This window comes from Medicago sativa, chromosome 6 (assembly GCF_051527215.1).
Source record: "Medicago sativa cultivar Bolivia chromosome 6, Bolivia_mono, whole genome shotgun sequence".
In the NCBI taxonomy this organism is placed as follows: domain Eukaryota; kingdom Viridiplantae; phylum Streptophyta; class Magnoliopsida; order Fabales; family Fabaceae; genus Medicago; species Medicago sativa.
The window spans coordinates 65284780-65299423 of NC_140754.1; the positions used below are offsets into that span (position 1 = coordinate 65284780).

General features: G+C 35.2%; 2 protein-coding genes across 4 annotated transcripts; one reads left to right on the forward strand and one right to left on the reverse strand.

Annotated features, from left to right (window-relative positions):
• Positions 1–736: 736 nt before the first annotated feature.
• LOC146916355 (uncharacterized) lies at positions 737–3295 on the reverse strand. The gene has a single exon (XM_085721607.1). The coding sequence runs from the start codon at positions 3293–3295 to the stop codon at positions 737–739; it is 2559 nt and encodes an 852-aa protein (XP_085577733.1).
• Positions 3296–5944: 2649 nt separating this feature from the next.
• Positions 5945–14305, forward strand: LOC146916356 (uncharacterized). Of its 3 annotated transcripts, XR_015014994.1 has the most exons (3): positions 5948–7323; positions 8798–12131; positions 13591–14305. XR_015014994.1 is itself a non-coding variant. In XM_085718465.1 (2 exons), the coding sequence occupies exons 1-2, from the start codon at positions 6095–6097 to the stop codon at positions 12124–12126; spliced, it is 1971 nt and encodes a 656-aa protein (XP_085574591.1). In that variant the 5' UTR covers positions 5945–6094; the 3' UTR covers positions 12127–14305. The 3 variants fall into 3 exon arrangements, 2 of the variants coding, with proteins under 2 accessions (XP_085574591.1, XP_085574590.1); XM_085718465.1 differs by having other exon boundaries at positions 5945–7174; positions 11236–14305; XM_085718464.1 differs by having other exon boundaries at positions 8798–14305.
• The last annotated feature ends 339 nt before the right edge of the window (positions 14306–14644 follow it).

The window sequence follows — 14644 nt, forward strand, 5'->3', positions numbered from 1 at the left end:
TCCATAAACACTTCAATATGTTTTTCAAGCATATCGGAGAATATGGACATCACGCACCTTTGAAATGTGACGGGGGAATTGCATAGCCCGAATGGCATGCTACGATAAGCAAATATCCCATAAGGACACGTGAAAGCAGTTTTCTCCTGGTCTTCTGGTGCTATAGCAATCTGGTTATACCCGGAGTAACCGTCCAAGAAATAGTAGTCTCATGACCCGCTAACCTCTCACGCATCTGATCAATAAAAGGTAGTGGGAAATGATACTTCCTTGTTGCAGTGTTCAGCCTTCTATAGTCTATACAAACTCTCCACCCAATGACTGTACGAGTCGGGATCAACTCATTCTTCTCATTCATCACCACGGACGTCCCGCCCTTTTTAGGAACAACTTGGACAAGACTAACCCACGAACTGTCTGAAATGGGATAAATGATACCAGCTTCAAGTAGCTTGACAACCTCCTTTCTGATTACCTCCTTCATGGCTGGATTGAGTCTTCGTTGTGGCTGCACCACCAGCTTGTAATTATCCTCCATCAAGATCTTATGCATGCAGAACGTAGGACTTATGCCTTTCAAATCATCAATAGACCAGCCCAGAGCTCCCTTGTACATTCTAAGCACCCTCAATAGCTTCTCCTCCTCTAGTTTGCTCAAATTAGCACTTATGATGGCTGGGTACTTCTCTTTCTCACCAAGGAACACTTACTTCAAGTGAGGAGGTAATTGTTTGAGTTAAACTACCGGTTCTTTCTTTGATTTTTCTGTAACTTCTTCTTGAGGATGTAACTCCTCCCACCTAGTAGGGGTGCAACGATTGTGGGATGGGCAAGCCTCCAACATAGCTAGAACCTCACATTCATGGGGGTCTTCACTTTCTTCAGCATCTTCTGGTGGTAAGCTCAAAACTCTTTCAAGTGGTAAAGCTGGCACTTCTTTTTGTAATTTTTCTTTCACAAAGGATTTGATCATATCTACTTTATAGCACTTCTCCTTTTCTTCCGGGTGTTTCATAGCTTTGAGAACATTTAGCTTGACCACCTCATCAAAGAATTTCAACGTTAAAGTACCATCTTCCATATCAATCAAGCACCTTCCAGTTTGCAAGAATGGACGCCCCAGTATCAATGGGATGTCATCATCTTCTTCCATTTCAAGAACAACAAAATCTACCGGGAAGATGAATTTATCAACCTTCACAAGAACATCTTCAACTATGCCATAGGGAAATTTGTAGGACTTATCTGCAAACTGCAATGTCATCCAAGTATCTCTTACTCTTCCGATGCCAAGTTTCTTGTAGATGGACAGCGGCATCAGGCTCACACTAGCTCCAAGATCAATCAAAGCTTTCTTGAAAGTTCTATCCCCAATGGTACAAGGAATATTGACACTCCTGGGGTCTTTTAGTTTCCTTGGAATTTTTCTTTGTAAGACTGCATTACACTGCTCGGTGAGCATCACATCTTCATCATCAATTGTTCTCTTCCTTGAAAGGATGTCCTTCATGAATTTTACATACGAAGGCATTTGTTGGAGAGCTTCAGCAAATGGGATGTTGATTTGTAGTTTCTTGAACATCTCAATGAATTTTGCAAAGCACTTTTCATCTTTTTCTTTCTTCAACCTTTGAGGAAAAGGCAACTTGATTTGTGGCTTTGGAAGCTCATCTTTCTTTTTCTTTTCTGGCTCTTCGACAACATGAGTATCAACGGTATCACACACTTCGACCTCCACTTCAATTAGTTCAGGAGATGAGTCACCTTCATCATGTTTAGCTTGAGATGATAATGATTCTTCCCTCTTTTTGCTTCTAGTAGTAACCATGTTCACATTTTCATGATCCCTTGGATTAATAAAAGTGTTGCTTGGAAGGGTTCCTGGAGCTCGTTGTGTGAGTTGTTGAGCAATTTGCCCAACTTGAGTCTCAAGATTTTTGATTGAAGCCCTTGTATTCTTTTGAGCTTCCCTGGTTTCCTGAGCTAAGGAATTCATGTTGGTAGCCATTGCTTCAATTGCTAACTCCCAATCCGCCTTCTTTGGTGCTTGGTTTGATGGACCTCCTTGATAACCCCCTTGTTGTTGGTTTTGAGACCCACCTTGTTGATTCCTCCATGAAAAATTTGGATGATTTCTCCATCCTGGATTATAAGTATTCGAGAAAGGGTTGTTCTTCTGTTGACCCCCTTGACTGCTGAGATAATTCACCATCTCCACTTGGGTTGCATCCATGGGTACATCACAATGCATAGTAAAATGAGGGCCAGTGCACCAATCACATTTGACAGTGTTCATCTGATTCACCGGAGCAACTTGTGGTTGGCTTAAGTTAAGGGCTGCCATTCTCTTTGTCACTTCAACCGATACTGCATCTTGAATATGTTTACCAGTGAGTATGTTTTGAGCATTTTTTAGTTCCAATTGATTCAAGTCTATGAGTCCTCCCCTTGTACCACCAGTTCTATCATACATCTCCATTTGTTCATTAAGTGCAACAACTTCAATGACCTTGATTATTTGAGAGGCGATTTTGAAATTTATGGAACCACCGGAAGCTGTGTCGAGAACTTGTCTAGCAGCTAGACGCAGACCATTACAGAAAATCTGCATTTGAACAGTAGTATCAAAGTTGTGCTCGGGACATGCTGATAGTAGCTTCTTGTATCTTTTATAAGCTTCTCCCAAGGACTCTCCTTCTCTCTGCTGGAAACTAGAAATGTCTTGTCGCCTTCTCACAAACAAAGCTGTAGGAAAGAACTGCTCCAAGAACTTGTCTTCCATTTCATTCCACATTGTTATACTACCAGCCGGTAAGGAGTCAAACCACTCATAAGCATCATCAGTCAAAGTGAACGGAAACAGTCTCAACCGTTTGGCTTCTTCAGAGTGCCCTTGCACTTTTGCTGTCTCACAAAGTACAAAGAAACTCTTCAAATGTTTGTTGGCATCTTCATTGTACTTTCCCGCATATTGATTCTCCTTCAGCTCCCGCAACAGACCGGGATTGATTTCAAACTTGTTCACCGTCACAGGCTGATTAGTAATGGTCAGCCTATTTCGGTTTCTATCACGGGCCCCATAGTCTCCGAGAAGTCTCTCTTCCGCAGCTGGAGGTGGTGGTGGTGGTGGCTGCACGTCCATCTCTTCGACTACTTCTTCATCAGATTCAATCTCTACTACACTAGCCTCTTCTTTTTCTCTAAGTTTTCTGAGTTTTGTTTCCTTTCGGATTGCTCGGCAAAATTTTTCAACTTCTGGAACAAAGACAAGTTCAGCTGAGGCCTGACCACGCATACAAGATTAGACAATAGGTAAGTAATAGAAGATTGATTAATAATTAAAATAAAATAAAAGTAACAATTTTGTCGCAGAGCAAAAAATTTCAATTAAGAAAAATAAAATTCAACAGTGATTTGGCAATCCCCGGCAACGACGCCAAAAACTTGATGGCGATTTTCGCAAGTGTACGAAATCGTGCAAGTAGTAAAGTAAAACGGTAAGACCGAGTGTCGAACTCGAGGATCGCGTTATTCTATTGAATCGTATTTAAGACTTAATTGAACAAAAAGTTACGAGGTTTGTTTTATGCAATAATGAAAATTAAACGAAGTAAATATGGTTCAAAATTTATAAAGAGAAAAGTGTTGGGGATGAGTTTTACTGGATGATTATTTCATATCAATAACCTAATTATCGCTATTGAATCGACTCATCTAGTTGCTACCGAATCCTCTATAAAATTCGTGCCCTAATTCCTTAGTGACAGAAACGTTAATTCTAAAATAAACACCTAATTCCTTAGTGAGTTTTAAGATTAGGATTAAGCATGAACGAACAAGGATTCTCGAATGGTTCTAAGGGTTTGCATCTATTCCTAGATTACAAAGGCAAGGATTTCTTATCTCAAGCGTTTATAAATTCCACCTCCGTATCACAATATAAACCGTAAATCAATTTAAAGGTGGCCAAGCAATAAAAGCATTAAGAACAGAGATAAGAAAAGCAATTCAATGAATTTCATCAATAATTAAAATTAGGTCATATGACAATCATGTTCATCTAGGGTTACTCATCCCCAACAATGGAGGGTTTAGTTACACATAGCAATTAAACAAGAGAAAGGGATAAAAGAAAGATTACAAGAACAATTCATGAATGATTCTTGCTCAAAATCTCCTCCAATGTTGCTCTAGATCTCTCCTTATGTGTTTCTATGCCTTTTGATCTCCAAAAACGTGAACTCCTAATTCAGAAACACCTCTTTTATATTTATAAGAAGCTAAAAATCGGCCACCGTGCTCCATAATCGGTGGCCGATTTCATTAACACGTGTGCCAGAAGAAGCAAAATCGGTGGCCGATTTTACCCAGCGGTGGCCGATTTTTCCAGAAGCTTTCTGGCTCAAAACTGTAGCAAAAATCGGTGGCCGATTTTCAGTCTTTAAAAACTTCAATTTCTTCTGCTTATGTAGCTTGTAACTCCATGAATTGCAATGAATATGACCCAAAATGATATAAAAGTGCCTAAGAAAAACTAAGATGACAGAGTGTCATCAAACATGCAGCTCAACAATCAACAATAATATTTACTTCACAACTTTAAATTTGACACCTGTAATAATTTGTCAAGATTTCTTTCATAGTAATAGTTCTCCTCAAAGCATCAACTTTTTATATTTATCTCAAACCAATCCAAACGGAATTGCAAGGTTTCTACTTTTTCTTTGAGACAAAAGGAGTTGGGGGGTGGCACTTTGGTGCCATTAATGGCACCATGCCATTAGATCAGGGCCACACATTGCCCCAAGTGTGTGTGTGTGATGTGTGTGTTGGGTGCCATCAATGGCCAGGATTTAATGGCACAATGCCATTAATGGCACCCAAGTATTGTCCAGGAGTTGGTGCTCTCAAACTAAATCACCATTGCAAAATAAGAATAAATGCTTCAATTTTCCATGGACAGTCCACAAAACAAACAATCTAGCGGGGCTGCATGAATGAATCAGTTAAAACCAAGTAACAACTGTCAAGAAAAGGCACACACTTATGATTGAATTAAATCAGACTATTCCATATTATAAAGGGAAATGTTATCTTGTGACCTTAAGGCACAAGTTAAGAAGCTAAGATAGAAATATTTTTTGGAAATTGTGCATTCAATATACTAGAAGTTTGAAATCTTATCTTTTCAAGACAAAATTTATTATTTAATTCCATTTTTAGATTCTTAACATGTGCCCTGAGGGCACAAGTTAACACTGCCCTATTATAAATAAGCAAGGAAATCTAGAAAGTAATGATTGACACCCTTTTCAAACATACTTCCAAAAGAGAGTGGACATTTCACCATTTAGTTTCTTTTTTGTTGTCGTCAATATTATAAATATCCTTCACCGTATAGAAGCCACTCTTAATAATAATCAAATTTATTATTATTATTTTAATTATTATTATTTCCAATGAAGGTCAACTCAGTTGGTAACGAGTTGAGTCACATCACATGCAAGATATTATAATTTTTTTCAATGAAAGTCGACTAAATTGATAACAAATTGATTTAGGTGCAAGATTGTAAGTTTAATTGTCGTCGTTAATATGAGGACATATTTTGTTGGATGATCTGCAAATACCTATTAGATGTAAACAAAATGACATTTAAACCATTTTTTAATTTTTTTATCACAAAAATAAAATAAAAATAGAGAAATGATATTTATACAACCACTTTGTGACAACTTCCTCTCTCATACTCACATTATACTCTTATTCTCTCTCTCTTCTTTTTTCTATTTCCATTGTTTTTGACCAATAAAAAGAGAGAGAAAAGAAGTTGTTACATAAGTTGTCTAAAATGAGTTGTTCAAATATCACTAGTCTCCTTCAAAAAAAAAATATCACTAGTCTAAAAATAAGTCCGTAAATAAAACATTTGTGGGTTATTAATAAGTCCTTAAATAAAACATTTGTTGGTTAAAAATAAAACATTGATAATTCCTTGTGATACTTGTTCCAATTTCAGGTCAGATCTCAACAAAGTAACCGCCATCAGCCTTCCACTTCGTTCAGTGACACTCATCTCCTTTCCATCGTTCAAATGTCGTCGTTGTTTTCATCATGCTTCAGGTTTCGCATTTCTTCTTCTAAACCAACTTTTCTTATTATTCCCTTCTTAACAAAAACATTTTCATCATTCATTCCCAATAATGTTGATGTTGATGATGTCATTTCTTCATTCAATCACATGCTCTGTAAGCGTCCCACTCCATCCATCATTCAATTTAACAAAGTTTTAGGTTCCCTTGTTAAGACTAACAGCGACTGCTATTCATACACCACTGCTATTTCTCTTTATCACCAATTAGAACTCAACAGAATTATTCCTGATATTGTTACTTTGACTATCTTGATCAATTGTTACTGTCATCTTGGTCAATTGAATTTTTCCTTTTCTATTTTGGCCAAAATTCTCAAGATGGGTTATCACCCCAATACCATAACCTTGACTACTCTAATCAAAGGTTTGTGTTTAAACCATAAGGTGAAGGAAGCTCTACACTTTCACGACCATGTGCTTGCACTTGGATTTCAATTGAACCAAGTTACTTATGCGACCTTGATCAATGGCTTGTGTAAAATGGGGGAAACAAGAGCCGTATTACAGTTCTTGAGACGAATTGAAGGAAAATTGGTCAACTCTGATGTAGTAATGTACAACACAATCATTGATGGTTTGTGTAAAGATAAGCTTGTAAATGATGCTTATGAGTTATATTCTGAAATGATTGCAAAGAAAATTTCTCCTGATGTTGTCACTTTCAATTCTCTAATCTATGGATTTTGCATTATTGGTCAATTGAAAGATGCATTTGGTTTGTTCCATAAAATGGTATTGAAAGACATTAACCCTAGCGTGTATACTTTTACCATATTGGTTGATGCTCTATGTAAGGAAGGAAAGATGAAAGAAGCTAAAAGTGTGATAGCTATGATGATGAAAGAAGGTGTAATACCGAATGTTGTTACCTACACTTCAATAATGGAGGGATATTGCCTAGTTAATGAAGTGAATAAGGCCAAACATGTTTTTAGCACTATTGCTCGAATGGGAGTGGCTCCTAATGCTCAGAGCTATAACATTTTGATCAATGGACTTTGTAAAGAGGGCTTGTTTGATAAAGCAGACGCCTTGTTGTCAAAAATGGAGGATAATGATATTATTCCTGATGCTGTAACTTATGAAACTATTATCCGTTCTCTCTTTTATAAAGATTACAATGAAAAGGCGGAGAAACTTCTTCGTGAAATGATTGCTAGAGGTCTATTGTAAGAGTTACTCTATGTAAGATATTTCTTATTATATAATTGGCTGTTTTGAATTTTGAGACAACTATGCAATTGTTATGATTCATTGATTTTTTATTTTTCAAGTAAAATGTGGACTGGACTACTCAAAGGTCTCACTATCACTTTAATGTTAATAAAACTCATGTTTTGTTGATATGTTCATTTCCATATTATAATGGTGTTAATGGCTGATTTTTTTTTTTCTTGACATAGTTATCTGTTATCTTTGCAAGGAATTGTCAATGAGATTTATCTACTTTAATGATTTTTTCATTCATTGCTCATTTTAAGTGAGTCAAATCACAAACTAATATGAGAAGGTAGGAGCATTGAATGTTAATGTTATTGTTGTATATGATTTATTGACTGTTGAAATGAAGCAATAAGTTAATCTGCTATATTTGTATTCCTGGGTTCTTTCCCTTGTCTTAGTGTTATCATTGAACAATTTTTTTTTTTTTGACGACAAAGATATATTTATACTGATGGAAATTCACTGAAAAAGTATGTACCACATTTTCCTATTGCTATCCAAACACCTGCAATTTTAACAATTTAAATTGATTGAAATTCACTTGAATGATTATGCAAGAAGATCTTGATGATCTATCTAGTATATTGTGTTAACTGGTTTGTTGTTGCTGTCACATGCATGGCTTTAATTGAAGCTTTCTAGATCCCACTGCACTTGGTGGGAGCACTTTTGGTCTCGAAAGAATAAAAAAATATAGTTTTCAACTTTTCATACGCAATGAAGCGTAATATTAATATTGTAATGTTAGATTTTAGTTCAGTTGAGAGTGTTGAAAAGGATTAATTAAAGCTTTTGTGAATTTGAAATGAGGTAGAGCTTTTGTTCTATGTTGCTTGTTACATATGCACACAGCACACTTGTTTCTCTTGTCCCTTTGAACTTTTTATTTTTTGTGTGCTTTTTCTATCGTATGAATATCCACAACAGAAGTTGAACAATTATGAATTTCTGATTGGTGGATATGATGTGTCCCCATTTGCTGTAAGACGTCCTTATGTTTCTAGTCATAATGTAATGTAGTATTTAAAGTTGCTTGAATTGACTCCAGTTTATTGCTAACTTACTAGAAGCTGACTGTTATAGGCTATAGCTTACCACAGGTTGTATTCCGGCCTTCTATGATGGTCAAATTTAACTTGGATCGTAACTCTGTTATATATTAGCTGACTGTGAACTTCCCATATTCTGTGACTTTAGGCTCTCTCAATACACAAGTTTTTGGTATGTTATGATGCCAATTAGCTCTCATGCATCAGTAATCACAAAGCAACCATATTCGGCGAGTTTAGTTTCTCTCAACACTCAAGTTTTTTGTTTGTTATGATGACTGGTTTACTGGCTCCTCCTTCCTTTATTGTCTAAATTATTGCCCTGTTAAATTTGATATAAGACATTCTTCTGTTTTATTCTGTATTTCAGGAATACAATCCATGCTGTATTGATGTGCTGATACCTTTGTGTTGGATTGAGCTGTTTTACACTTGCATTAATTGAGATACCACTAATTGTCCTTGTCATACCATCAATTTCAAAACATGCCTATGTTTTTGGGATCCAATGAACTGTTTGGCTTGGTGAATAAGGGATGTATTTTCTGTAGAACTTCCGGATGCTTTGCTGGTGTGAGCTTCAGTTTTGGTGGTATAGGCTTAGGTTTTTCTGGTCTTATGTGAGCTTGTGGTTTTTGGCGATAGATATTTGTTATTTAGATTCGGTTCTCTCTAGGTGGTTGATTGCGGCTTTACTTTTGTCATCTGGACAGTAGCAGATATCGGTCTGCATAGGAGCATTTTCTTTTGCTTTATTTGTAGATTTCCTGTGTTGCTTTTCTGTTTTGGCGCTCTGTTGTAAGGTTGTCGATTAATCTTGCTCATGCTTTTTCCTTGCCAGTCCCCGTATTGTTTCTTAAACTCATGATTTGGGTTTTTTGAGAATTTGGTGTATTATAATTGATGTTGCTGGTATAGTTCCGCGTGGACTTTAACAGATTGCCCGTGAAGACGTAATTACTAAATTGGTATAATGGGTATTGCATGCAATTCCTTGATTTCAAAATTGATAATCTACTGGTGATACCTTCATAATGTAGTAGAATTCTGAAAATTCATCTTTGTTGTGTTTATGGTATGGTGAAAGGTTTATAGTTTAGCTTTAGATGTTGGGTTGTTTTGATGTGTAGCAGAGGGGAAGCTTCAAGTGGCTTGTGAATTGTGATGGTATCTATAGTTCCCTTTAGTCGTATAAACAAAAGGCCACACAATTTGCCTACATATCTTGGTAAACAGGCCTATAAAAGTTACCTTATAGTTCAACCATAATGTGTCAACCATCATTAAAACCACAACTTTTTATATAGAATTATGTTATATTTAACTTTCAAATAAAAACTGAGTAGGTTGGATCCTTCTTCAATATGCCACCGCTGCATGCTCTTGATACACTCCAAACTGTATTAAAAATATCATTCACAAAACCAATTTGTTTTCTACTTCAAAAAAAAAAAACAATTTGTTTTCAAATAGTTTCATTATGTTTCATGATTATTACTTACACTATGTAATCTTAGATATAAATCAAATAGTGAAAACAAATCAAGTTTAACCATGTGCATATGCTTCAGTTGTACTTGTAGCAAGCTAGTGTACTGTCTGCAACTCTTCTTTACTTCAGTTATCCACTCCTTGACTTATAGTTTACTTCTTTACTTCAGTAACTCTTACTACTTTATTGATGCCAAATTTTGTGACTACTTTTTTATTTGCTACAACAGTTTGAGCTAAAATTTCTACTGGGAAGACAGATTTCACATATTCCATTGGCTGCAATATGTGAATTCTGTTGAGAAAGATTGAAAATTCAGACTCATAATCAAGAATGGACATGGATTCAGAATTATAGGCATATGATATTCATATTTCCTCTAAGCTTAAAGACTCTTGGTTAGAATCAACATATTATATTTTCATCAACTAGTTGTAAGAAATCATGAATGTGACAATGAAAATGAGTATATTGTTTTTTTTTTTCTATGAATATTGCACTTAGTCCAATTTCCTTTGTAAATATGTACTTGTTGGTCATCTGCTAAGTAATATTTTCCTTATATTCTGAATACTGATGAAGTTTTTTTTTTTGAGGGCGAAACCAAAGTTAATCGCCTTTGATTAGACTTGATTTTTCATCTCGACAAGGTTGACCTAACATGTTTAGTGGTGCCTAAAATTCGTAGCCTTTGTCTTCAAATGTAAGTTTTACCCTCAAATTTATTATTAAACTCACTTTTTTTAAAAGAAAAACAGGCGATGTTAATATTAACTATAATGGAATAGAGACCATATTAATGGAATTACACCAATTAGTATTCAATGGAATTACACCAAATATTGTTACTTTGAGTATATTGATCAATTGTTACTGTCATCTTGGAAAAATGAATTTTGCCTTTTCTATATTTGGCAATATTCTTAAGATGGGTTTTCAGCCGAATACCGTCACCTTGAATACACTTGTCAAAGGTTTTTTGTCTTAACGGTAAAGTCAAGGAAGCTCTACATTTTCATGACCGTGTGATTGCACTTGGATTTCACTTGAACCAAGTTATGTATGGTACTTTGATCAATGGCTTGTGTAAAATGGGAAAAACAACTGAAGCCTTACAAGTGTTGAGAAAGATTGATGGGAAATTGGTCAACACTAATGTAGTAATGCACAACGCAATTATTGATAGTTTGTGTAAAGAGAAATTGGTGACTGAGGCTTATGAGTTATACTCTCAAATGATTGTAAAGAAAATTTATCCTGATGTTGTCACTTTCAGTTCTCTAATCTATGGATTTTGAATTGTTGGTCAATTCAAAGATGCATTTCGTTTGTTCCATGAAATGGTATTGAAAAACATCAACCCAAATGTTTATACTTTCAATATATTGGTTGATGCTCTTTGTAAGGAAGGAAAGATCAAAGAAGCTAAAAATGTGATAGCTATGATGATGAAAGAAGGCGTGGAACCTGATGTTGTTACATACAATTCATTAATGGATGGTTACTGCCTAGTTAATGAAGTGAATAAGGCAAAGCATGTATTCAACATCATAGGAAAAAGGAGAGTGACACCTAATGTTCGCAGCTACACTATCATCATTAATGGTTTATGTAGGATTAAAATGATTGATGAAGCCTTGAATCTCTTTAAAGAAATGCATTGTGAACCTAATATGGTAACTTACAATTCTCTTATTGATGGTTTGTGCAAATCTGGTAGAGTTTCTCATGCATGGGAACTTCTTGATCAAATGCATGATAGAGGTCAACCTGCCGATGTAATCACTTACAACTCCTTCTTACATGCTTTATGTAAAAACCATCAAGTTGACAAGGCAATTGCATTGGTCAAGAAGATTAAAGACCATGGCATTCAACCAAATATTAACACATACAATATACTTATCGATGGACTATGCAAAGAAGGAAGACTTAAGAACGCACAAGTTATTTTTCAAGATCTTTTCATTAAAGGCTATAATTTAACAGTTTGGACATATAATATTATGATCAATGGTCTTTGTTTAGAGGGCTTGCTTGATGATGCTGAGAACCTGTTGTCAAAAATGGAAGACGATGGATGCATTCCTAATGTTGTAACTTTTCAAACAATTGTCTGCACTCTCTTTGAAAATGATAAGAACGAAAGGGCAGAGAAATTACTGCGTGAAATGATTGGTAGAGGTCTTTTGCAAGAGAAAGACTAGTTAAGGTGATTTCTTGTTACATATTTGGTTATTTTGAATTTTGATGAAAGTGATAGAATTGTTATTATTTGTTATTTTATTTACTTATAGTTGCATTTACAAAAGATGATGAGCTACACAATGTACTCACTATTAATTTAATTTTAATTAAAAAATACGTGTTATGTTCATTTGGATATTTTCATGATACCAATGGTTCCTTATGGCTTTCAGAGTTTTGAATTTAAGTAGAGCTAGAGTTGTTTGTGAGATTGAGATTATATAAAGTAAGCATTAGAACTCATAAAATCCAAAAACAAAACTGTATATTATTGAATGGTATAATGATGAGCTCAAGAGCTCTGTGAACCAGAGAGAAATCTCTCCTAACCAACTCTCTTAACAATATCTCCAAGTGAATTACTCACTACCCTTCCCTGTCTTTTATAACAGAAAATCCCCTAAAACCGATAAGTGCTAACTAACTTTTATTCTCTCTCCCTAGCCCTACTTCTTCCTTTTAGGTTCCTATCAAATGCATATCACTCTATTCTTTCTTTTCATCAGTTTTTGGAAATGCCTTGCTACAAAATCGAAAGGAAGAAGGTTTGACAGATTTTTATGGTTTCCAATAATATGAACTATCCAACTGTGTAGAAACTAGATGCAATTTTCCCAAAGCAAATATTCAATTGAGAAATAATTGAAAAAATCAATGTCAGAACATGTATGTGGATAACAATTAAGGTTCCAGGTTTGTCATGTTCCTTCTTTATCACCCTAGTTTTGAATCCCGTAGGGTTCTTGATATTTCAGTCTAATTAGAGGTCAATTATAAAAATTAACAGGGGAGTTAACTCCCGACACATGGGCCAACCTTTTTTCAATGGACATTTGGAATGAGATTATAAGCTAGCATGTTTTGATATTTCTGATTATTTTTCTGGGTGTGCTATAATTTGTTGATACCTTACCTGTCTTGGAGTATTTGTGATATCTTTTGTTGTCTTGGAGTATATTATGGTGTGTGGTAATCCATGGAATACTGGGTTCCACATGGTTTGAGGATAAAGAAAGTAGAGGATGTTGATGCTTATTGTTTCTTACTTACTGGCATAATTTAAACTTCGATGCTGGCTAAATGAGGGGATGAATTTCTGTTAAGGAATGGTAAGAAAAGTTATGTGTGATAGTGGCTGCTATCCTGCAGTGAATGAATTGGTGTCTAATATTAGGTTAGAATAGATAAATTTTCAAGGAGAGTTTCCTTCAATGTACAAGTCCTTAGCTTCAAGTGGCATATGCTGGTTTTGATCATGTGATGTTATTCTCGGGAATTTTATATTTTGACTTGGGTGGAACATGGAGCTCTTATTGTTACAATATGAGGATGGAAAGTTTCTTGCTTGGATCTTCTTGAGTGATGGTCTACACTCTACTTTCATGATTCTTTTGGGCTGATTATTTCATTTTGCAATTATGTAGGGTTGAAGAAGCAGTTGTTGTAATGCATAAATGGATCACGGTGGATGTCAAGTGTGTCACTAAGGAATCAAATAAATTATCGGATGTTGCCAATTTTGATTATTTCAGTCACTGTGAGATATTTACGCACTTCATAAGTCATGTCTGGTTTTTGATGAGGCGTGTTGCTGCTATTGGTTTGATGGATGTTGTTTGCTATTCTCTGATGCTACTTTTGGTGTTGATAGTCTATGTTGTTTGGTGTTCGCGGATCTTGCTGGTCTAGGAGTATCATAGCTTAGTGTTGGAGTAATTATATTTTTCTTTTTATTTACTGTCATAGTTAAAGACAGCGTTTCTGTAATTACTCTTGCAGCATGACTTATGGTTGTGGACTACATGAAATGGCATAAGATTGTAGTATAGTGTATGCCCTATTTGGATTCAGATTATGCTCTCAATTATTTGGAGGTTTCATTTGATATGCTAGCTGGTTCATGTACATATCATTTGGAATTCTATCTCATCACATAAACTGGAAGAAATATACCCTTTTCGTGGGTAGGAAGCTTTTTACTCCTCACGTTATAGTTTAAATTTGAATGCAAATTGAAGATTGGTAAAGCTGATATGTACATCAGCTGCTTCCTGTTGAGTACATCAATTGCTTAGAAAGGAAAAAGGTATGTTCTGTTGAATATGAGTTGATTAAAACAATTATGACAAGACTTTTATATATTTTCACAAAAATAATGTGGGACACTATTATTAAATAATTACGATCACACTTTGTTCGATATGCTTTCTTGAGTTGTTTCATTGTTATCCCTATTTAAATTTTGATTGTATCAAGAAGCATAATTCATTGCGGAGATAGGAATACTACAGAAATCTTAAATAGCTTAATTCATGGAATTTTTGTCAATTTTTCTTAGAGATGAATATTACTTGTATTTATCCAAGAAGCTTTTGTTTCTGCCATGATTTTAGTTACCATGATCTTTGGTTATCAACTGTTGAAATAGCATATACACATTACTCAAGTTGCTCTCTAAATGGCCTGCAAGAAAAAAAT

Bases quoted from the DNA above. Each gene is read 5' to 3' on its own strand.
- LOC146916355 (XM_085721607.1), bottom strand. From the start codon at position 3,295: ATGCGTGGTCAGGCCTCAGCTGAACTTGTCTTTGTTCCAGAAGTTGAA.
- LOC146916356 (XM_085718465.1), top strand. From the start codon at position 6,095: ATGTCGTCGTTGTTTTCATCATGCTTCAGGTTTCGCATTTCTTCTTCT. The intron at 7,175-11,235 runs AAAGCAGACGCC...GGTCAATTCAAA, and splicing joins GTAAAGAGGGCTTGTTTGAT to GATGCATTTCGTTTGTTCCA.